Source organism: Moschus berezovskii, chromosome 18 (assembly GCF_049115385.1).
Source record: "Moschus berezovskii isolate FMDL1 chromosome 18, NW_MosBer_1.0, whole genome shotgun sequence".
NCBI lineage: Eukaryota > Metazoa > Chordata > Mammalia > Artiodactyla > Moschidae > Moschus > Moschus berezovskii.
The window spans coordinates 15,065,444-15,089,037 of NC_142477.1; the positions used below are offsets into that span (position 1 = coordinate 15,065,444).

Below are 23,594 nucleotides of genomic sequence, written 5' to 3' on the forward strand. Positions count from 1 at the left end.
AGAAATAAATGGAACCTGGTTTCTGCCCTTAGAGGTCTTACAGACCAGATTCTTTTCTAGAGGACATCCTTAGTAACTTAACAAGGAATAATTGAATAACTGGAGATATTTATCCTTAAATAGGACGTGGAGATGTACAGTTCTTGGTATGTGACATGTCTTTTTTCTCTGACTGCTTTTAAGATTATCTCTTTATTTCTGATTTTGAGCAATTTGATTATAATGTACCTTGGTATAACTTTTTTATGCTCTGGTAGTTTCCTGAGTTGCTTGGATGTGTGAGTTTGTGGTTTTCATTAGATCTGGAACGTTTTCAATCCTTATTTCTTCAAATAGTTTTCTCTTTCTCCTTTCTCTCTCGTCTTGTTTTGGACTCCATTAATACACATATATCAGGCCACTTCAAGCTCACTGATGCACTGTCCATTTTTTTCCTTTTTTTCCCTGTGTATTTCATTTGATGTAGTTTACAATCACTGTCTTTCCGTTCACTAAACTTTTCTTCTGCAATGTCTAATCTGCTATTGATTCCATTCCACGTATTTTTCATTTAAGATGCCACATTTTAAACTCCAAAAGTTTTATTTGCATCTTTATAAATTTTTCAGGTTTCTCATTAATTTTCTGAACATATGAAATACAGAACTTAACTTTTGAAGCAAAGGTTGAAGTCTTACAATCAACATCTTATAGTGCTCAAAGACATTTCTCCATTTTTAACTTGTTTTTATAAGAACCTAACTATTTGGCAATTAAAAATAATGATTCATTAAAAAAATAAAAATATGTCAAACTTGCCATCATCTAGATGGCTTTGCATTTCAGATCAGACTCTGCTCTAGAGAGCATCCCTTCCCATCCCCTTTAATCCATCCTCCAAAGCAAGGGAGGTGGGTGGGGGCTTGCAGCAACTTAGTGTTATTGGGTGTTCAGTGACAACCCTTTGGCCTCTGACATCCTGCATCTTTGAATTCAGCTTTGTGACTAACCTACATGATATAGGGGGAAGCCGCCCATGACTGCTTCTGCTTAAAGACAATGCACCTGGGACATACTGAGATGCTTTAACTTTCCCAGAGCCACAGAGCTTAGAAAAGTTTTGAACTGTGACCGGAGTCAAAGCCTCCTAACTTTAGATGGAAGTTAAGACTCAGGACAAGTTCAAGGAACTGACTTCCATGACTGTCTTTTCCCTAGCTCTGCAAGGCTATCCTCTGGCATTCTGCCTGGTGAGACTCTAATTTTCAAACTTTTCTTTGGTTGAAAGCAAAGGACAAATTCACTTTAATCTCCTCTCCACCTGAATTCTTAAGGGATAACATTAGGGATGCCTTAAGGGCAGAGAGGGAACAGAATAATTCTGTTCATTCCTAAAACTCTTAAGAGAAGAGGTGGGCCTGCCATGAATGAGTAAGTAGCCAGCTCCTGGGAAGTATCATCAGGGGCTGGGTCCCAAGATCTGCACCCCAAGAGCTGGAAGGTCACACCTGGGAAAGATGGTGCTGCAGCTGAGACTGTAGCAATGGAAAAGACAATGGCAGAGACCCAGAAGTGACAAGAGACAAGTGTCGGAAGATCTGATAAGAAGAGAAGGTGTTATTACAGGATAATGCTGAAGCCAGTATGTGTGGTACCCGTGGTACTGAGCTTCTGAGTAATCTAGAGCTGTGAGTCTATATCAATATTGTTTTGAAGAAAAAATGAATGGTAAAGAAAGGAGTGATGTATGAATACTCCAAAACTCCAAGCATTGATATTAAATGAATGGAAAATGAAGGCTGAGATTTAAACTCCCTCTCTTGATATTTTCCCCAAATTCCTTCATTCTTCTAAGAGGTTAACACTTCTTTTATGCAAAAAGGCAATTTAGCTCATGGAGATAGCAGTGACCAAACTCAAGAATTCTTGGTCATCATGAATCCCTTCTTTCTACCCAAAAGGAAGGTCATGAAAACTTTCTATGAGAACCCATCAGGAAGACTGTGTGTTTATAAAAATCCAGAGAAAAAGACCCTTCTAGTATCTTTCCCAACCATACAATTGCTTTAATTTAACATTTTGCCAAAGATAATTAGTAACACTATTCTTCCCTGTGATCCCATAATTTAAAAATGCAAGCGGTTCTTTTCCTTTGGGGACAAGACCAGCTACGATATTACAGGATTCACAGGGGTTTTTATACGAGATGTTTGGGTATCAGCTTTGTCAGTGACAGTGCTTTGAAAAGCCTCGACATGTTCCCAGTCACCTCTGAAAATAAAGGAACTCAGCTACACAGACAGGATGGAAGGCATATCACAGCATCTTCCATGACTATACTGATATCTATTCCGCTGTGTTCTGCAGGCATCTTCAGGACCTCCTTAAGAAGACTTTTTCAAAGAAATATATTTCTAAGTCCAACAGTTCAATGGAACTCTTTTTTCTCTAACATCCTTAGAAAACTTGATTAGAATAGCACTCCTCTAAACTGGACTTCTCTTATTTTCTAAGACCCATCTCGTGCTTCCAGATTTCTTTCTTATTGTAACAAACCAGTCATACCTTCCAGCTCCCTGCAGCCAAGTTCTGCAGGGCGCCCGCTGCCCCTTCCAGCGTGTCTGCATTTGAGCACTCAGAGAGCAGTGTGAGGTAGGGTTTGACTATGGATGGGTGCCACAGCATCTGGATCCCTTTTGGTGGTTCTGCACAGTCTGGAAGAGGTCCTACTCCATCCCACTGGTGGAAGAGAAATGAGAGAGTAAACGTCTTTAACATCATCACACTTCCCAACATTGCCCTCTGCAAACATCAAAGACAAAAACCCAAGCAGGGTGTCATGACATTCGGAGAACTGCAGGCAGGATACAGCATCAGCGCTCCAAGGACTACCAAAAACGGGAGAGCCATTCCTGCCCACGGAGAGCTTCTGTGGAGGGTGGAGCAGGTACACAAGTGAATGCAATTGGCAGTGGAACTGTTAAGTCCTCTGAGAACAATTCTAGCAACTGCTACAGGGAGGAGGGGGAAAAGGTACGCTAGTTTTGATTGGGAGGATGGAGGATGACTTCAGATCAAGACAGCATACTTTACAGTAAGCTAAGCATACGACAGGCATAGCATTGGAGTTAGAGACTATCAAGTGCCCTCACTTCTCACACGTAAGTGTTCACTGTGGTACATTTCTAAATCGCTTATAAAATACATATTTTGTCATTGCATCTATGAGCATCAACTAATGACAGAATGTACAAAAGAGAAAAGATTGTTACGGTTTATTAGATACTCTGCCTTGAGCTATAGGCAAATTTTGATCTTATAGAAATTCTGACATTTGCCTTGAATTGAGTCTAATGAGTTAACAAAGTATGTAATTAAAAATTAACTTCACATACATTTTAAGTTATGGATTATATGCAAAAGGCAAATGAATAGAGCCTCACAAATGACAGTTATGAAGATCATGTAGCAATTTGGATCAATGTCTACAATAGAAGTTAAATAAACAAAGCAGCACACAAAGAAAGCTGTAAGGGGTTTGTGCTGGGTACCAAGTAAAATGCATCATAAAAAAACGTGAGGATAATAAATATTTATTTATAAAGTATGTATGTCTTTCATTTTTTTCTACATTTCTAATAGCCTGTTCTATTACTCTTATAATTTAAAAAATATTCAGTTCCAATAATGATTCTGATCTTTGATCACATTTAGCCTTTATCTTTCATAAAAAATAAAGGCAATGGTCTAATGAAGGTAGAAACGAAGTAATATGCGTAGAAAATATATTCCCATATTCATTTTTGAGAAAAGCCATAGGAAAACAGAGGGATTATTTTATAGTACTACATCGGGAATATTAAGTTATTTAACTCTTTATTTGTATTTATTAATGATTGCTGAACATACAATCTAAATGACATATATATTAAACTTTCTCACAGATATTTTATGTACATATATGTGCATCTGTGTCCATATGTATGTATGTATATCTATGAAGACAAAATTGTATTTCAGAATCCGTTAGTGTCTTCATTCTGAAATTTTACCTGGAAGAAAATACAGCTCATGTTGTATCCTTGTAACAAAAATAGAAGTGTTGAAAGAAATAATAAAAGTTTTTTTAACAGCCATTAAGAATTGCAAGAATCTCATCACTTATTTTCCAAGAGAAAAATTAAAAAGCCATACCTTCTTTTTCTCTATTATGATACAGCTTAACTTAAGGCTAAAGCACAGAGATGAATGACATTCCATCAATGGGTGAGACATCTGATTAAAGGTCACTTTCAACGAGAGTGTCACTCAATCTCAACTTTATAACAAGAACACTCAAAGTGGAGACCTTCCTGTTCTTTCAACCTAAGCCACTTCTAAACTGTTCAAAGAAGACTTTACACCTGTGTACAGCCTATCAATGAAACCAGTCCATCTCTTTTAAATACATAAAAAAAAAATGAAAGTGAACCAGACTTGTCACATTGCTCCTGGTTCATTATTTGAGACTGGCTCACTGCACTGGATAGAAAGAGAGCAGTACGCAAAAGGAAACAGTCCTTTCACAGATTTGTTAACTTCGGTGCTGAAGCAGGAGTGATGTTGGCTTCTCAAAAGAAACCAGCTGTGGGGACTGAATTTCTCTGCTACCACAACAGGAAATGGAAAATTCTTTCTTTTTTTTTTTTTTCATTTTTGTAGTGACCCAAGGACAAAAGAGCAGACAAAACCAAGGGGGGTCTTGGAATGCAGGAATGGAAACAACAGACCCTTATCATCTTTCCCTCCCCCACGTTGTAACTATTAGTGGAACAGTATAACCCGTCTCCCCTCCTACCCCGGAGGGAGGAGGTATTTGCCTACTCTTCCCCCCACCCAGTATACCTGCCTCATCCAATCAGCAAATGACCCTCAAGACCCCCATCCCGCTCCTTGCACCCTGGTTATAAAAGTGAACTAAGGACCCTGTTCAATGCTGGTTCTCCCTTGAGCTGGCCCGGTGTTCTAACAGCGTCTCCCATTCTAATAAACTTTATTTCCCTCTCATTCTGTCTCATGTTTGGAAATTCTTTTCCAACCTGCGCCTGGACCACAATTTTGTCATCTCCTTAAAACTCTGAAGCTACCATGTTAGATTTCACATAAACATTCAGCTCAACATGGATGAAATTTCCCTCTCCTGTAGGAGCCAGGAGGTACACAGAAGCCATATTTGCGTGCTCATTACAGCATGTGACAGACAAACCATAAAAAGTGCAAAAGAAAAGCTCTGTTGTCATTTGCTGGGTTTCATCTGGTTCTTTTTTTCTAACTTCTGTGCAACAGAACAGGATAGACGGCTGAATCAGTGGACAGTTTTCCTCCATTCTGACGTGTGATCTATGTAGATCTTAAATACCTTTCATTACAATCCTTTCTCAGTGGCTACAGAGAGAATCTGAAGGCAATAAAAGGAAAGCTGATGTGAATACAGATAGCCTTTGACAGCAACGATAGGCGTTCAAAGGGGATTCTGTGCTGCTTCAGAACGCTGATGACACCCTGGCCCATCAATACAGAGGAAAAAGAACTATCTGAAAGCCATGGTATGCCGCCTTTATCTGGGTACTTTCCTCAAACTTTTATTGAGTTAACAGAAAAAGAAGTATCGATCGACTGTCCATTATAAAATAGATTTTGATCACCTATATAAGACGGGAAGTCTTCTTTACGAGCTGTGCTAACACCTGATGTCATGTCGCCTAGCCGGTCAGTACCCACAGGACTACAGGGTCATGGTGACACCAGAATCAGACTGAAAGCATGAAACAATCCCGCAGTTGTACACTGTTAATGCCAGCCTTCTCCTAGAGCAAAGATCCACAAGAACTCAAGGGGTATGCAACTCTTTTACCAAAATACTGGAAATACATCATTTATGAATTTAAATACAACATGCATTTATCCTAAAATTTCTTCAAAACTGCCACAGGGGTTGAAGAAGCACTGGCTAAGTCTTTAACACAGCCAAAACACTGATCACCCAGCTATTTTTAGTCCTAAGAGCACAGAACTCAAATTTATAAGTAAGCCTTATGCAAACTGTATATGTTTTTTAACTCTTTGCTTTTAACTTTTAACAGGGCATATTACCGAAGTTTTCCTAAGAACTTGAAATATGAAAATAATACATAAAGAAACAAAAGGCTGCCTGGTCAGGAGGGAGAACTTTCTGTGTCCTGAACTCAAGGCACAACCAACAGAGAAGGTATTTCCAAAAAAGCAACAGGGTTTTTGTGGATCATATTGGCTGCATCATTGCAAGTGGCGCCATACCAACACACTCACACACAGGGAAAGAGGCTCTCAATAGACATGGCGTCTGCCAGCCCCTTGGACCTCCCGCCTCCAGAACTGTGAGGAATAAACGTTTGCTGTGTAAGCCATGCAGTCTAGGCCATTTTGTTGCAGCAGCCTGAGCCGAGCAAGAGCATCACCACAGCAAAGCACTGAGTCAATGCGGTCTCAGAGACAGGAGGACCCCCAGCTACACCACGACTTTCTTGCCATGGAACTTTCCTGAGGACAGGCTGGTAGCAAAGAAGTGTGGAAGGCAGGATATTGAGAGTAGATCACAGAACAAACAGGCTGGTTTGTCATCCCAAGTAGCACCACATTCAATACCATATCATCAGAACTTTTTTTCAGTTATATGTGTATTTATCAGACTATTTTGCACTGTAAATTATTACAAGATATAGAACATAGTTCTCTGTTGTTGTTGAGTTGGTAAGTCAGACTCTTTTGTAACCCCATAGACTGTAGCCTGCCAGCTCCGCTGTCCATGGGATTTCCCAGGCAAGAATACTGGAGTGGGTGGACATTTCCTAACCCTAACCCTAAATCTTCTCCAGGGGATCTTCTGCACGGGCAGGTGGGTTCTTTATCACTGAAACACCAGGGAAACCCACAGTTCTCTGTGCTATGTAGTAAATCCTTATTGTGCTTATATTTTATATGTAGTAGTGTAGTATTCTTGCATGGAGAATCCCCATGGACAGAGAAGACTGACAGGCTACAGTTCATGGGGTTGCAGAGTTGGACATGACTGAGTGACTAGCCACATCACAGTGTATATCTGTTAATACCGTATTCCTAATTTATCCCTCCTCCATATCCCCTTTGGTAACCATAAGCTTGTCTTCTGTGTCTGTGAGTCTGTTTTGTAAATCCCCTCACTTCTACTATTTTTTAGATTCTATATGTAAGTGATAACGTAGATTTGTCTCTGTCTGACTTACTTCACTTAGTATGATCATCTGCAGGTCCGTCTATGTTGCTATAAATGGCATTATTTTGTTCTTTTTCTATATACCAGTATTTTTCTTTACTGGCTTTAAATGAATGACTGATATCAATAAGATGAATCAGTGAAATATTTATATCATTTACTTTTAAAAAATTGCCAGAATTGAAAATATGTATTCTCCCTCTCTCTGAGAGGTAGTGCCCAAATATTTTTAAAAAGGAAGAGAAGACGATGCCCCCATATTACATTCCAAGTGGCTGCTGAAATCTGTACATGATGCTTTTTGATGTCATCCTGGTTAGGGAAGAAGAGACACACTGGCCACTGACTGTAAGGAGCATCTGCTGAGGAAGAAAAATACAGAACTGAGAGAATGGGCTCTATGTGATTTTTTTTTTTAAACCTTTCTTTAGAATGGCTTTTAATACTTTTACTTCTCCTTGGGACTTAAATTCTATTTACAAGATTTTTCTCTGGACTTCCCTGGTAGTCCAGTGGTTAAGACTCCACCTTGCAGTGTAGGCAACTCGAGTTTAATCCCAGGTCTGGGAACTGGTGGCTTCACAGGTGTTACATTAGTAAAGAATCTGCCTGCCAGTGAAGGAGACGTAAGAGACTCGGGTTCAATCCCTGGGTCTGGAAGATCCCCTGGAGGAGGGCATGGCAGCCTACTCCAGTATTCTTGCCTGGAGAATCCCATGGACAGAGGAGTCTGGTGGGCTACAGTCCATGGGATCACAAAGAGTCAGACACAACTACAGCAACTTAGCACTCATGCAGGCATGGGGACTAAGGTCCCACATGCGGTGGGGCAACCAAGCCCACAAGCCACAACTACTCAGTCTGCAGCAACAGCTAGAGAGTAGCCCGTGCCAGGCAACTGAGACTTGATGCAGCCAAATAAATAAACACGTATTGAAAAAAGATTCTTCTCTCGGTGCTTTGAGGATGGAATCATGGAAGCCATCTGTTCCTCATATGAAGAGAAAGGTCTGACTTAGAGATAAAAATCGGAAAGTTAAAAAACTGGAAATTAACGACGTCCATAAAACACTCACTGCACACATGGGATTTTTTAGGGCATGGCGGCTCACAAGTCCAGTTTTTACATTCATAAAAGTCCCTACTGAATAGAAGAATTAACAAGGGAGTTTCAGCTGCGTCCTCTGCAAAAGCTTACAACCACTGCAGTCTCTACTTTCAAGGCGCTGGGCTGGGTACCATGGAGGACAGCCTACACAGGAAAGAGGTACAGAACGGTCTCGCCTACACAGAAGAAGAATTTACATTTCGGGAGGAGTGCTAAAATACACAGCTCCTTCTACCACGGATGTCACAGCCATTCCAGTCTATGTACAGAAAAGCACTTTCACTGCTGTGTCTCTGGAACACAAACAGAAAAGGCCTCTTCACCAGCGGAATGTATCTCTTCTGTCGAAATTTCTCCACCAAGGAGAGAGCATGACAGTCCACGTGTGTGTGGGTTCGCTTTTCTTTTCAAGGGATTTCAGCAAAATAAATCTGCCAGGGATACTGCAAGAGAGAGGGAGTGGATTCGCAGCAACAGGAAAATACTCGAATTTGAAAATCTCACTCCTGCCTCCCAGCTGAAGTCACACATCAGAGATGCAGGATGAGGAGATGACTCTAAAGTGGCAAACCGTCAGGGAATGTTCCTTCGTGCAGGGTTTGGGTAAATCTGGCTGCAGTCGGGACTGACTGCTTTAAAAAGCAACACCCTAGATGCAGACAGCTCACTTGGTAAAGAAACCAGCTGCAGTGCAGGAGAGCCTGGTTCAATTCCTGGGTCAGGAAGATCCGCTGGAGAAGGGATAGGCTACTCACTCCAGTATTCTTGAGTTTGCCTTGTGGCTCAGCTTGTAAAGAATCCGTCTGTAATGTGGGAGACCTGGGTTCGATCCCTGGGTTGGGAAGCTCCCCTGGAGAAGGGAAAGGCTGCCCACTCCAGTATTCTGGCCTGGAGAGTTCCATGGGCTGTATATTCCATGGGGTTGCAAAGAGTCGGACACAACTGAGCGACTTTCGCTTAGACCAGGTCTATCCCCTCTTGACCACTTCCGCTTGATTTGGTTTGAACAGCAGTTACTAAGTGATTTTGTCCTGACAGGGTTTTATTATCCCATTCAGCTAATGGGGGGAAGGGAGGTGGAAAGGGAGGGGAAGCAGGGAATAATGGTTATTTTAAAAACGCCAAGCAGGGACTTCCCTTCTGGTTCAGGGAATAAGACTCTGAGCTCCCAACGCAGGGACCCAGGTCTGCCCCCTGGTCAGGAAAGTAGATCCCACATGCTGCAACTAAGAGTTCAGTAAAAGGACAACAGTAGAAATGACAGACGGCAGCTTTTGACCACGGCAGGCTAGGTAACTCAGACTGCCTTTCCCACTGATAACAAACCGGGTCAAGTATTTCAAAATATCTGCATGCAGGAGCCGGAAAGCTCACAAGACAGTGATCTTTCGGGAGGAAAGCTATTGAGGTGGGCAGCTATTGACCCTCAAGGGCCATTCCTGACCAGAGCAGGGACTAAAAGACAGGGAAAATGACAAACAAATTTAATGACCTAAGGGCATAAAAGGAATCTAGCCTCACTTAAAAAAAGAAAAAGCCAAGTAGCTTGGCGAATCTTTCACGTTGTAGTTTAGGATCACATAGGCAGACCCTCTAGGAATAGTGATGACCTTAAATTGCTTAAATCCCTATAATAAAATTAAGTTAAACTGAGACTGCCATTGACTCAAGCCTCCTGCCAGAATTAAGCATGAAGACTTTCCAGAATCAAACATGAACACTCTCTGGAAAAGATCATATCATCCTAGGCCTCAAGTTATTTTGATAGTTTTTCATATAAAATGTCTCAGATTTAATAAAAAAATAACCAGGAACATGAGGAAGAAAGACTGTGTGGATGAAAAGTAATAAAGTCGACCACAGACATAGAAAACATTTCATAAGAATCTGGATAAGGGAGCTATTTGAACCAGACTTTAAAACAACTAAGATTATTACATTCAATAAAGAAAAGATTGAGAACTTTGTTAGAGTACGAATACAGTTGAAAACATAATCATTGGAGTTACAAAACCCCTTGTATGAGTATGAAAGAAGATTAGATGTATTTCGAGAGAAAAATAGTAAACTAAAATAAATCAGAAGGAAATATCCAGACTGAATATAAAGAACCACAATTACACACACACACAAAAAAAAAAAAAGGAAAAAGAAATATACAGAGTGGAGGGTAGTATGTATAAGAAATGGAATAAGGGAGTCTAATAAATAGGGAATTGGAGTTCAAGAGGAGACTATAGGAAGAACTAGGCAGAAGCAATATTTGAAGATATGGTGCCTGAGAGTTTCACAAAGCTTAAAAAGACATTAAGTCACAGATTCAAGAAGCTCTGCCAATGACAGAAAGAAGAAGAAATAAAAAGGTCAGAAATTCTCCCATCCCTAAAGAAAACCGTTTTCATAACATGATCTTATTGCCTGCTATTCCTTCTATCATGAAGTGTAGTGTATTGTGTAATTTCTTCAAAATTCCCCAGAGTCAACATGAAAATCATCTCTCTTTTGGCTTTTGACAGTCGGCTGGAGTTTTTTGTTTGTTCAGTATTTATTTGGCCACACTGGGTCTCAGCTACTGCACGCGTGATCTTTCATCTTTATTTCGGCATGTGGGGTCTTTCAGTTGTGGCAGGCAGAATCTTGTTTTTAGCTGCAGCATGCCAGATCTTTAGTTGCGGCACACAAACTCTTAGCATTTTGAAGAAATTCCCAAGAATTTCTTGGGAAGAAATTTCTTCTCAGGTGGCTCGGGTATCTGACTTCTCCTGGGAGATGTTCTAAAGAGGATGATTACAGGGCAGCTGGACCGTGGAAAGAGTGGACAGAAGCGATGGCCAGTGACTTGTCTTCACGCGGCACACCAGTCTCCAGGCGCTCCTTGTAAAAGATGCAGGGCGTTTTGCGCTTGAGAGATTAGAAACCTGTCTTAAAGGCAAGATTGGCGAGGGTGCTTCCCAAACAAGGCTTCAGAACAAGAGATTCAGGGACAGCCTTGCTGACTCACCTCTGTGCCCCTGTGGATGCTCGCCCCTTAGGAGGTGGCTGGAGGGAGGCTGGTGATGCTGTGGACTCCAGAGATGGGATCAAGTGGCCGCTGTGCCCACAGAGGAGTTTGTCAAGGCTGGTCCACATCACTGGGCTTGCCTGTCGTTTCCCCAAGTCATCCTGATAGAACCAGCTGGAACGCTAGTCAAGCTCACGTTGAATTCACTCTGCTCCTAACTTCTCATTCACACTTAGGAATAACTCACCCCATTACCTGCCTTTTCAAGGGGCTCTGTCCCAGACTTGCCACCTTCCTTCACGTAGTCCTGCAGTCTTGTCGGTTTATATCTTTGGTGATACATCCCTCAAAGACTGTCTAATATAGTGGTTTTCAACTGGGGTGATTTTAACACCCAAGGGGACAACGGGCAACGTCTGGAGACACTTCTGGTTGTCACAAGTAGGAAAAGGGGTGCAACTGATTGGTGTCTACTGGGGAGAAGCCAGGGATGCGGATAAACACCCCACAGCGCCCAGGAGAGTGCCATAACAGGGAACTGCCAGCGTGCTCAGTCGCTCAGCTGTGTCCGACTCTTTGCAACCCCATGGACTGTAGCCCTCCAGGCTCCTCTGTCTGTGGGATTCTCCAGGCAAGAATACTGGAGTGGGCTGCCATGTCCTTCTCCAAGGGATCTTCCTGACACAGGGATCCAAACCACGTCTCTTGCAACTCCTGCACTGGCAGGTGGATTCTTTGCCACTGAACCACTTGGGAAGCCTCACAACAGGGAACCACCCCAGCTTCTAGTGTGAACAGTGTCGAGGCTGAGACACCCAGATCTAGTCTGCAAGACAGAGTATTGATTGATGGTGTGGAGTACTGAATGATAAAGTGTAAATACAAACCAAACGGGACACCAAAAATAGAGAGCTGAGTCTGTAACGTCACGGAGACCGGAAGAGCAGCATTTCTGGGTGATGGGATCTGTTTCATACGGGAGGCGTGTAAGGAGGAGAAGCGTCTCACTCATTCATGGGGAGCGGCAAAGGTCAGTCACCAGACAACAACACGGAGCTGTGATCCTGATGGGCGCAAACGATTTAGTGCTTCGAGGACATGAAATATCACGCCTTGAGTCACCAAGCTCCTGGCATATGGTGAGGTGACAGCTGAGTGAGACGACACTGCCACCAACCATGAGGGATAAGCGGCAGCTGAAATCAGCAGATGGCTGGAAAGGAACTGGCCGCAAACGGGGAAGTACGGTTACTGATGAGGGAACGAAAGCCCCCTGGAAGGAAGAAAAACAACCTGGGATGCTAGGAAACGAGGCCGTAAGAGCATCAGGAATGTCACAAAGGGCAGACCCGTCACGTGAGGATAAAGCAAATCACGAGGGGCTCACACTGCCGCTGGCATCCGGAGCGATGAGACAACTTTCGGCTTGTGTGCCCGAAACCTCAGAAGCAGTCTTTGGTCTCAATGCTCCACTTTCAAGATTTTATCCTTGAGAAGCGATTACGCATGTTCAGTTCAGTTCAGTTCAGTTCAGTCGCTCAGTCGTGCCCAACTCTCCGCGACCCCATGAATCACAGCACGCCAGGCCTCCCTGTCCATCACCAACGCCCGGAGTTCACTCAAACTCATGTCCATCGAGTCGGTGATGCCATCCAGCCATCTCATTCTCTGTCGTCCCCTTCTCCTCCTACCCCCAATTCCTCCCAGCATCAGAGTCTTTTCCAGTGAGTCAACTTGTCGCATGAGGTGGCCAAAGTATTGGAGTTTCAGCTTCAACATCAATCCTTCCAATGAACACCCAGGATTGATCTCCTTTAGAATGGACTGGTTGGATCTCCTTGTAGTCCAAGGGACTCTCAAGAGTCTTCTCCAGCACCACAGTTCAAAAGCATCAATTCTTTGGCGCTCAGCTTTCTTCACAGTCCAACTCTCACATCCATACATGACCACGGGAAAAACCATAGCCTTGACTAGATGGACCTTGGTTGGCAAAGTAATGTCTCTGCTTTTTAATATGCTATCTAGGTTGGTCATAGCTTTTCTTCCAAGGAGTAAGCATCTTTTAATTTCATGGCTGCAATCAGCATCTGCAGTGATTTTGGAGCCCCCAAAAATAAAAGTCTGACACTGTTTCCACTGTTTCCCCATCTATTTCCCATGAAGTGATGGGATCAGATGCCATGATCTTTGCTTTCTGAATGTTTAGCTTCAAGCCAAACTTTTCACTCTCACTTTCATCAAGAGGCCTTTGAGTTCCTCTTCACTTTCTTCCATAAGGGTGGTGTTACCTGCATATCTGAGGTTATTGATATTTCTCCCGGCATTCTTGATTCCAGCTTGTGCTTCTTCCAGGCCAGCATTCCTCATGATGTACTCTGCATATAAGTTAAATAAGCAGGGTGACAATATACAACCTTGACGTACTCCTTTCCCTATTTGGAACCAGTCTGTTGTTCCATGTCCAGTTCTGTTGCTTCCTGACCTGCATACAGGTTTCTCAAGAGGCAGGTCAGGTGGTCTGGTAAGCATGCAGGCAAGACTTAAACTACATGGATGAACACGTGTACACCTGTGGTGGATTCATGTCGATGTATGGCAAAACCAATACAATATTGTAAAGTAATTAGCCTCAAATTAAAATAAATAAATTTATATTAAAAAAAACTACATGAACATTTACTACAGTTTACATTAGTTAAAATTTGGAAGCAATCTAATTTCCTGATCATCAGAGACTGGTTCGTACAAAATGGTGGACCCCTACACTGGAATTCTTGGTAGCCCTTCCACATTCTAGGACTCAGACAATAAAGAATCTGCCTGCAATGCAGGAGATACACAAGACACGGGTTTGAGCCCTGGGTTGGGGAGATCCCGTGGAGTAGGAAACGGCAATCCATTTCAGTATTCTTGCCTGGAGACTTTCATGGACAGAGGAGCCTGGCAGGCTACAATCCATGGGTTCGCAGAGTTGGACATGGCTGAGTGACGAACATTTTCCAGCTTCTGGTGCAGATGACTATTTATTGGCAAGGAGAGAGGTCACACAGAGCCAAGTGATAACATGTTGACAGTGGCACGCAGAGCGAGGCAGGGGAGGCCGGGTGGGCACTGTGCCCACACCTGTTCTTCCCTTCAGTGGAGCACCAGTCATCCGCATACAGGGAATCAGGGGCAACCCTGTCTGCAGTGGATATGCATGCCTTCTCAGTGGTGTCCAACTCTTTGGACCCCATGGACAGTAGCCCACCAGGTTCCTCTGTCCATGGGATTCTCCAGACAGGAATACTGGAGTGGGTTGCCATTCCCTTCTCCAGGGGATCCTCCTGACCTCGGGATTGAACCCGGGTCTCCTTCATGGCAGGCAGATTCTTTATCGTCTGAGCCACCAGGGAAGTTTAAAATTCAAATTCCAATATACTGATTTAAACCAGCAATAAATTCATTTTTGTGCTTTAGAACTCTGTGTAGTCTCAGAGCCTCGCTCCTGAGCCAACAGCATCCATGTGGCACAGTGGGTACAGCTGAGGTTCTTGAGGTGACCCCAGATACAACATCCTGAAATGCCAAGGAAACCTTTCAGGGGACGGGATTCCATGGCATCTAATCCCATTTATGGATGTCACATGCTGACACCTTCAGAACTAAGCATTTTGTCATCTGGCGTGATTGAAGTACTGCTTCTCCAGGGGCACTCTGAGATACAGACAGACATGCTTGTTGACATGAATTGTAAATGCTCAGATGATTATCCTGATCTAGAACATTCTTGAGGTTTGGTGGTGAGCACAGAGTCAGAATGTAATAAAATGCGGCGTTGCTCCTGGATGGGCTTCCCAGGTGGCACTAGCAGTTAAGAACCCACCTGCCAATGCAAGAGACATACGAGACCCAGGTTCGATCCCTGGGTTGGGTAGATTCCCTGGAGCAGAGCCTGGCAACCCATATCTGATACTCTTGCCTGGAGAAACCCCGTGGACAGAGAAGCCTGGTGAGCATGGGGTTGCAAAGAGTTGCAACCGACAGAAGCGACTGAGCACGCAACACTCTGAAGAGAAGGGAAGGTTTGGGGAGAATGGATACATGTACACGCATGACTGAGTCCCTTCGCTGTCCACCCGAGCCTGTCACAACGTTGTTAATTGGCTACACTCTGATACAACATGAAAGGTTTTAAACAAATAAAACAGCACTGTCATGAGAAGCTGAGGAGTAGCTTGAGTCACAGACGGAAACTTAAAGGCTATGGACTCGTGCCCACCGCGAGACACAAAAATCAATCAATATAAGAGCTACGGAGTACTCCTTTCTCACAGCGGCCCTGGAAAGCACAGTGCCCTGAGAAGAACACTGAGGAGGCAGGGACCAGGCACAGCTATGAACACCCACCGGAAACAGCCCCACAGCAAGAGCTAGAGGCCCTTCTGGACCACAGATCGACTGCCACTCAGCACAGCTGGTGCTGGGCCTTGGGCCAGAAGTCAGACGGAAAGAAGGCCCGCACAGTCCTTCCCCTTAGGAAACTCTCTCTCGAGGAGACCCACTGCTGTAAATGACTCATGATGTGAAAAGCCTTGGAGGAGATAAACAGAACCACGCCGATGTGATTAGAGAGTGATGTACTTATCTTTGGTAGAAGTCTTGAGAGCATGGAGGTGGCCTTTTGCCTGGTTTTGAAGGATGATTCTCCAAAAGGGGAAGGAGGTAAGAGGACAGAGGAGCAGCATGAGTGGAAGCTGGGAGCCTGGCCTGTGGGGTGTTGTGATGGGCCAGGAAAGTGTGCGGGGGAAAGGCCTTGGGCTTCTGCTATGTGCGTGCTAAATTACTCAGTCGTGTCCAACTGTGCCACCCCATGAACAGCAGCCCACCAGGCTTCTCTGTCCATGGGATTCTCCAGGCAGGAATACTGGAGTGGGTTGCCATTTCCTTCTCCAGGTGATCTTCCCAACCCAGGGATCGAACCTGTGTCTCTTATGTCTCCTGCATTGGCAGACGGGTTCTTTACCACTAGCGCCACCTGGGAAGCCCAGGTTTCTGCTGAATGTGAAAGTGAAGTCACTCAGTCATGTCCGATTCTTTGCAACCCCATGGACTATTGCCTACAAGGTTCCTCCATCCATGGAATTTTCCAGGCAAGAGTACTGGAGTAGGTTGCCATTTCCTTCTCCAGGGGATCTTCCCGACCCAGGGATCGAACCCGGGTCTCCCACATTGCAGGCAGATGCTTTTACTGTCTGAGCCACCAGGGAAGCTCCCTGGTTTCTACTGAGACATGTGTATTAACATGGAAGAAGTAAGGGGTCTTAGAGGCTTCACACAGAAGCCCATTACTAGTGCTTTTGCGGCTATCAAGCTGATATATTAAGTAAAACTTACCACTAATCTATGCATTTGGCATCAACAACCTAGGAAAGAGATAAAAAAGACTAATAATACAGGAAGTCCCCTATTTACCAACCTTCAAGTTGGTAGAACTTACAAGAACTTTCGAAGATGTGAATATGCGTTTGCAAGCCCAACCACATCAGGAGTGAGTGCAACTGCAGCTGGCCCTCTGGCTCCCATTGCTGCCGCTCCTTCACTTTCACAGTCTCCCACCTCCTTTCCGTCCCCTGGTCATCAACTCTTCTTGCCTGTGCACTCGATCCCAGCCCCTGTGTGCCAGCTGTTGTACTGCTACTACTGTACTTTTCAAAGTACTGTATTATGGGATTAAAAATGACTTATTTTTGTGTTTGCTTTTTACGTGTTATTTGTGTGAAAAGCATTATAAACCGGTTATAGCTCAGTGTTGTACGGCCAATTGTGTTAGTTGGAGGTCTAGGCTAACTTTGCTGGACTTACGAACAAACTGGATTTATGAGCAAACTGGACTGAACGAATGTGCTCTCAGAACAGAATTTGTTTGTATGTAGGGAACTTACTGGATACTCTTAAATTGACTTCAGCTAACTAAACAAAGATTATCAGGAGAGAGAGAATGTCTATCATATAAAAACGCTGGGCCAGAATCCTCTTTGAATCTGATAGGTTTATATACCTACCCATGTGGATACATATACGTCCATGTGAACTAAAACACTCACAGGTGATATCAGCAGAAGAGAGATGCTGAGTTCTAGGGGATCTTGCTTGTTTTTCGCTGCGGATTTCTTGGTACTCACTCAAGTTCACATAGGGCAGGCCTTGAAGGCTCAGGTGTGCTCTGGCCAGCTGCCAGTGCTGTCTGTTACCTCTAATCTATGTTTGAGCACCACTGATCCCCGGACACCATCGCAGGAACCTTGGCCATATCCCAAATGGAAAAACAAACAAAAATGCTTATTTTTACAAAAGGTGGAAAAGTAGAAAAATTTTGCCTACTGGTGGCTTAGATGGTCAAGAATCCGTTTGCAATGCAGGAGAGAACCTGGGTTCGATCCCTGGGTTGGGAAGATCCCCTGGAAAAGGGAATGGCAACCCACTCCAATACTGCCTGGAGAATCTCATGGACAGAGGAGCCTGGCGGGCTACAGTCCATAGGGTTGCACAGAGTTGGACACGACTGAAGCGAATAGGCACACACACTTCCCTGGACCTCAGCCTTCAGAGGACTGCCACTCTGCCCCGCTGTGCCAGGCTGCTGGCAGGAAATCCTGCCAGAGGCAGGGAGGACCCTACTGGGTGAGATGTGTCTCTTGGCACATGACATACACACTGCTTTGGGGGAAGTTCTACTTACAAAGAGTTTCCAGAGAAACTAACAATTTCTTATAATTTAGCAATAGGCACTGAGCACAAAGTCAGAAATTAATGAATTTGCAACATCCTTTTGGACCAAAATATGATTCATCAAAGACTTCCTTGGTGGTTCAGCGGTAAAGAACCTGCCTACTAAGGCAGGAGACACTGGTTCAATCTCTGGGTCTGGAAGATCCCTAGGAGAAGGAAATGGTAACCACTCCAGTATTCTTGTCTAAAGAATTTCATGGACAGAGGAGCCTGGCGGGCTATAGTCCATGGGGCTGCACAGAGCTGGACAGGGCTGAGTAACTAACACTTTCACTTTGTGCCTCTCTAAGGCATCTTAAATTTAAGAGAACATATGAATTTGCACAAACACTGACTTGGTCAGTTAGTGCCTTTTTGGATTTTATTTTTTTCAATAATATTTGAAAAGATCACAAATGTAATGCCCATCATAGAAAATTTACAAATACATAAGTACAAGAAGAGTCCATCAGTGTCTTTTGCCGTTGATGTTACTGCATTTTTTCTAGAAACATACATTGTTGTACATGCATGTATTTTATATTTGCCTATGCCATAGTTTTACTAAATTGGACAGGTTTTATCTACATATATCTATGTCTATATACACACCTGCTTTTACATTTTTCTTCACTTTCTATTACACACTTTCTCTAATCACTTTCTATTCTTTAAAACCTGACTTTATGAGCAGTAGAGATTCCAAACAATGCATTATATCTGATCATTTACATAGCCATAAAGCTAGAATTCTATCTATTTACATCCTCATTAAACTTGATACTGTATTTTCTGGCACTTCAAAATATTTTTGTATTATGTAGGAGCACAGTTTGAAAGAAAACCTTTTGAAAAACTATCATTTGGTTGAAGTAACTTTGAAGCCTCTTTATAAACCACAAAGTTCCTTTGTATTTTAACTTATGATGGTTTCTGCAAAACTTTCTTAAAGAAATTCTTTGTCATCCCCTGCCCCCTTAAAAGAATACTGTAAGAAGAACAATCAAACTGTACAGATTTTCATTTAGACTTCTGGAAAAAATCGTTACGATTCTATTAATCATTTTAAGCTTCCTCAACTTAGGAAAGAATCACTGATCTCATAAATTACAATGTGAAGTCCAGCATTCTAAGGTGGGAATTCACACACCATAACGTTTCATGGAAGCAGCTAACCTCATGGAAGAAGGGCTCTATCTTGGGTGATGTCCATGAGTGTTCTATTCTGACCCCTGGCTTCTCTGGCCCCTGTCAGCTATATCTGCACACCTTAGCAGAGTTGGGGAAAGGGTTTGGTGTCAGGGCAGAATCTTACTAAATGGACACCAGTGCAGGCATGGAAGCCATTAGAGGAATGTGCTTCAAAACCCAAGCCACAGACTAGAGGGAAAACCCGGAAGTCAGAGTGAATTTAACCTTAAAGTTTTTCTCCCTTTCCTTTTTCCTTCCTTCCTTCTTCTCTCTCTTTCCCTCCGTCACTCCCATACTCTCTTTCTTTTTCTCCTTCTTTCCCTCTCTCTCCACCCTCCTTTTCCCCCACCTCCCTCTCTTTCCTCTTGGCCAAGCCTAACATCATATTACCGTGTATGTGTGCTTAGTCGTGTCCGGCTGTTTTGTAACCCCATGGACTGTAGCCTGCCAAGCTCCTTTGTTCATGGGATTTCCCAGGCAACAATACTGGAATGGGCTGCCATTTCCTTCTCCAGGAGATCTTCCCGATCCAGGGACTGAACCCATGTCTCTTGCATCTCCTCCATTGGCAGGATGATTCTTTACCACCACGCCACCTGGGAGGCCATATTATTGGACTTTCACAAATTGGATTTCCAAAGTTGCCTGGGCCCCTCCATCCCAGAGGTTCTGAGTCATTAGGGTGCATGTGAGACTCAGGTGGTAATGACCACAGGGCAGACTGGAGACCACTATACTCTCACATGTAGGCTTTTCTTCCTTCTGGCTTTACTAAGCTTGCTTCCCAGGGTAAAGCAGTGTAGGGACTGGGCCCCATGATATACAGTGCCTCAAAGGAACCCAAGAGAAGAACCCATATACCTTTGTTTGACCATCTTTAACTTATTTTATAATTAACATGTTCAGAACTCATCATGGTCTGGTGCCCAGAAGTACCAGGTGGGATAACTGAGGTGCCTGACATCTCTTCGTACAACACCTGGTACGTGGTAGGAGCTGGCCGACTGGTCCATTCCCCTAGTGGGAGAGTTCTAAGTGGTTGAATTAAGAACCCCAGCTCAGGGACTTCCCCGGTGATCCAGTGATTAGGAATCTGCCATGCAATGCAGGGCACATGGGTTTGATTCTTGGTTGGGGAACTAAGATCCCACATGCTGCGAGGCAACTAAGCTTGTGCACTGCAACTTCAGCCTGTGCTCTGGAGGCTTCGAGCTGCAACTAAGGCCTGACACGAGGGAGACAAATAAATATTGAAAAAAAATATTTTTTTTCAAAGATACACCATTCAATCCTCCCAAAAGGCAAAAGCTCCTGTGAATCAGAGAGAGATGCAAGACACAGAGCACTGACCCAGGGCAGGAGAAAAAGCAGCATTGGGGGTTTGCTTCTCAGAGTGGAAGGTCACAGTCAAAGAGGCAATGAGCCTGTGTCTCCTAAATGATAGGTAAGTTTAAACAGGAACACACAGTTACAGAAGCTGTAGAAGGACCTGGAGCAGCCCTCAGGGACTGCAAATAGCTTGAGAACCAGAGCCTACAGAAATGCTAATGCTGACACATCTGGGTTACATGTAGGAATTATATTTCAGGATGCACTTCCATTAATCCTGATAAAATAGTTCCTTTAACACTCACTCAAAGTAAAACGATTTCAAAAATAGTTTAGCAAATAGCATGCTGTGATCTAAACAGATACTTTCGCATATTTATTTTGATTAAAAACCTGGCAAGAAGGCATGTTGGGGATTCCGTTCTACTTTCTCAGCCATCTACTCCTGAGTATACTCAGATCTTGGGTCCATAGGACCCTGAGGATCTGGAGTCAGAGGAGATGGAAAAACCTCAGTAACAAGGGTTTCCAGCAACCACAGGATGGGTGCTTTTTCACATTACTCCCTTATTTGGGGGCCTGCCTGGTGGGTGAGGGGTTCTGCCTCCCAGAAGAGGAGTGGAGGCCTTTCTGATGCTGCCAAGGCTGACAGTCATAGCCCATGGGCCTTTACTGCAGGGCAACCAACCGACTTACAGCTGACCTAGGTAAATGTCATTACATTTTGGAGAGGTCTCTCCAGCTGGACGGCTTTCTGAGTTCATCAGAATTGTCCCTTCTGATGTCATTCTGTTTGGAAGGGCTGTGAATCACTCCATTTCCCAACAATAAGTGCAAGACTGCATATCCAAAAGTTCCCCAAAGAGCTGTAAAATACGTTGGGTTTTAGTGCCTCTCTCCTCAGCGTCCCTCGTCAGGCCACACCTATTCTGTGCAACTGTTCCACCTGCAAGGCGCCCGCCTGAAGACCTCAATAGATTTGTAAATCAACACAAAAGAATCTGCAGCTGCATCTGACTCGATTCTGTGAGCTGGCAACTCAGAGCCTGCCCGGGACTCGAGGGCCTCTTCCTCTTTTTGAAATTTCCTATCTTGGCTTGAGATTCCTGGTGGCTCAGACGGTAAAGCGTCTGCCTACAATGTGGGAGACCCGACTTCAATTCCTGGGTCAGAAAGATCTCCTGGAGAAGGAAATGGCAACCCATTCCAGTATTCTTGCCTGGGAAATCCCATGGACGGAGGAACCTGGTGGGCTACAGTCCATGGGGTCACAAAGAGTCAGAGGACAAGACTGAATGACTTCACTTTATCTTGGCTTGGCTGGAGAACATGAGGGGAATCATTTAATGCTCCCCTGACTCAGCTGTGAAATCCCCAAGGGAAAACTGTGCAGATGCATGAGTGATTTGACCGCGTGCTAGAATCACAGAGCTCTGTACCTGCAGACACAGACAAAACAACCGTGCTGTAATTAGGGGAGGGGATAATTGCATGCAGCTGCGAGTCACCAATATCACCTGATCTTGGGATTTCTTTTTCTTCTTCTTCTTTCCCCAGCACCCGGAACTCTCCGCATCTTTGCCATTGGCCTCACCGCAGAGCAGCCCGTCCAGCTCATCGGTGCCCATGTGCTGTCCCTGAGACGTTTCTGCTGCCAGCCGGTATGAAAGATTTCTTAAAATGCACACACAGTTTTCAACGGTCTGGAGAATAAAAACAAAAAACAAAACAAAACAAAAAATGAGGAATGAATAAAAACTAACCAGTACTCCTCCACCCGCAAAAGCCATCCATCTTCACACAGACATTTTTTTCTTTGGATGCATTTAACCGTGGCTCCTAAAGGCTCCCTTGACAGCCACAATGGAAAGAATTTAGAGAAGCTTGGAAAAGTCTGAAGATCTTTCTTCCTCTCAAAGAAACCACTTAGCAATAAGAGTTCCTGATAAACAGCTATCGTTGTTGACTGAAATTCACTTGTGACCAAGAAAGAACCCATATTCAGGTGCGGTCCCAGGTGGCGTCCACTTATGGACAAGAGCCATCTGGGGACTAAGGCTCAGAACCGTTGAGAGCAAGGATAATTGGATTTGCGTTAGCTCTGGGAGGATGACACTAACATTTACTATCTACCAGGGCACTTTCTCTGAGAAGGCAATGGCACCCCACTCCAGTGCTCTTGCCTGGAAAATTCCATGGACGGAGGGGCCTGGTGGGCTGCAGTCCATGGGGTCGCTAGTAGTCAGACACGACTGAGTGACTTCACTTTCACTTTTCACTTTCATGCATTGGAGAAGGAAATGGCAACCCACTCCAGTGTTCTTGCCTGGAGAATCCCAGGGACGGGAGAGCCTGGTGGGCTGCCATCTGTGGGGTCACACAGAGTCGGAGACGACCGAAGTGACTTAGCAAGAAGTGACTTAGCAGCAGCAGGGCACTTTCTTAGTGAGGGGCAGGTGAGCCTGGTGTGCTGCAGTCCATGGGGTCACAAAGAGTTGGACACGACTCAGTGACTGAACAACAAGGGTACTTTCTGGGAGGAATACAGAGCAAGAAGTGCAAACCAGGCTTATTCCAGGCAAGCCAGGTTCTGCAGCCACCTGGGGACATACACGTTTCCAACCTACTGATTTTCTTCAAGATTGCTGGTGCTCCTATTTCCTAAGCACAAGAGCTAAGCAGTGATTAGGGATGTGGGAAGAGCTGGACATCTGTAGAACCCTAGGTCTCTGACTACTGGACATGTGACTTGGACAATCCACCCATAACATCCTCTGTAAGACGGTCAAAGTAGCGGCCAATAGCCTGCTGTGTGGATTTGGGGAATTAGAGAATACATATGTGATAGACAGAATAAAGCTCTCTGCTCCAAACATGTCCACATTTGGAACGTGTGAATGTGTTAGGTTATGGGATGGAGGGTACTCATCGGTGGGGCCTTCAGATGGCGGATTATCCTGGATTGT

The 23,594-nt window shown here is 44.1% G+C and overlaps 1 protein-coding gene and 1 long non-coding RNA gene across 4 annotated transcripts in view; one reads left to right on the forward strand and one right to left on the reverse strand.

The window, feature by feature from the left end:
• The window catches only part of CTNND2 (catenin delta 2), a 487,037-nt gene that overhangs the window by 115,922 nt on the left and 347,521 nt on the right, over nucleotides 1-23,594 (reverse strand). For all 3 annotated transcript variants that reach the window (XM_088827634.1, XM_088827633.1, XM_088827632.1), the window contains 2 exons: nucleotides 22,146-22,331; nucleotides 2,545-2,718 (listed from right to left, as the gene is read on the reverse strand). In XM_088827634.1, coding sequence (XP_088683760.1) covers nucleotides 2,545-2,718; nucleotides 22,146-22,331 — 360 coding nt within the window. The remainder of the gene's footprint in view (nucleotides 1-2,544; nucleotides 2,719-22,145; nucleotides 22,332-23,594) is intronic.
• LOC148774953 (uncharacterized) overlaps nucleotides 15,691-23,594 on the forward strand; it is a 42,972-nt gene continuing 35,068 nt past the window's right edge. Inside the window, exons 1-2 of the long non-coding RNA XR_016035223.1 lie at nucleotides 15,691-16,062; nucleotides 21,533-22,289. This is a non-coding gene — a long non-coding RNA (uncharacterized LOC148774953). The remainder of the gene's footprint in view (nucleotides 16,063-21,532; nucleotides 22,290-23,594) is intronic.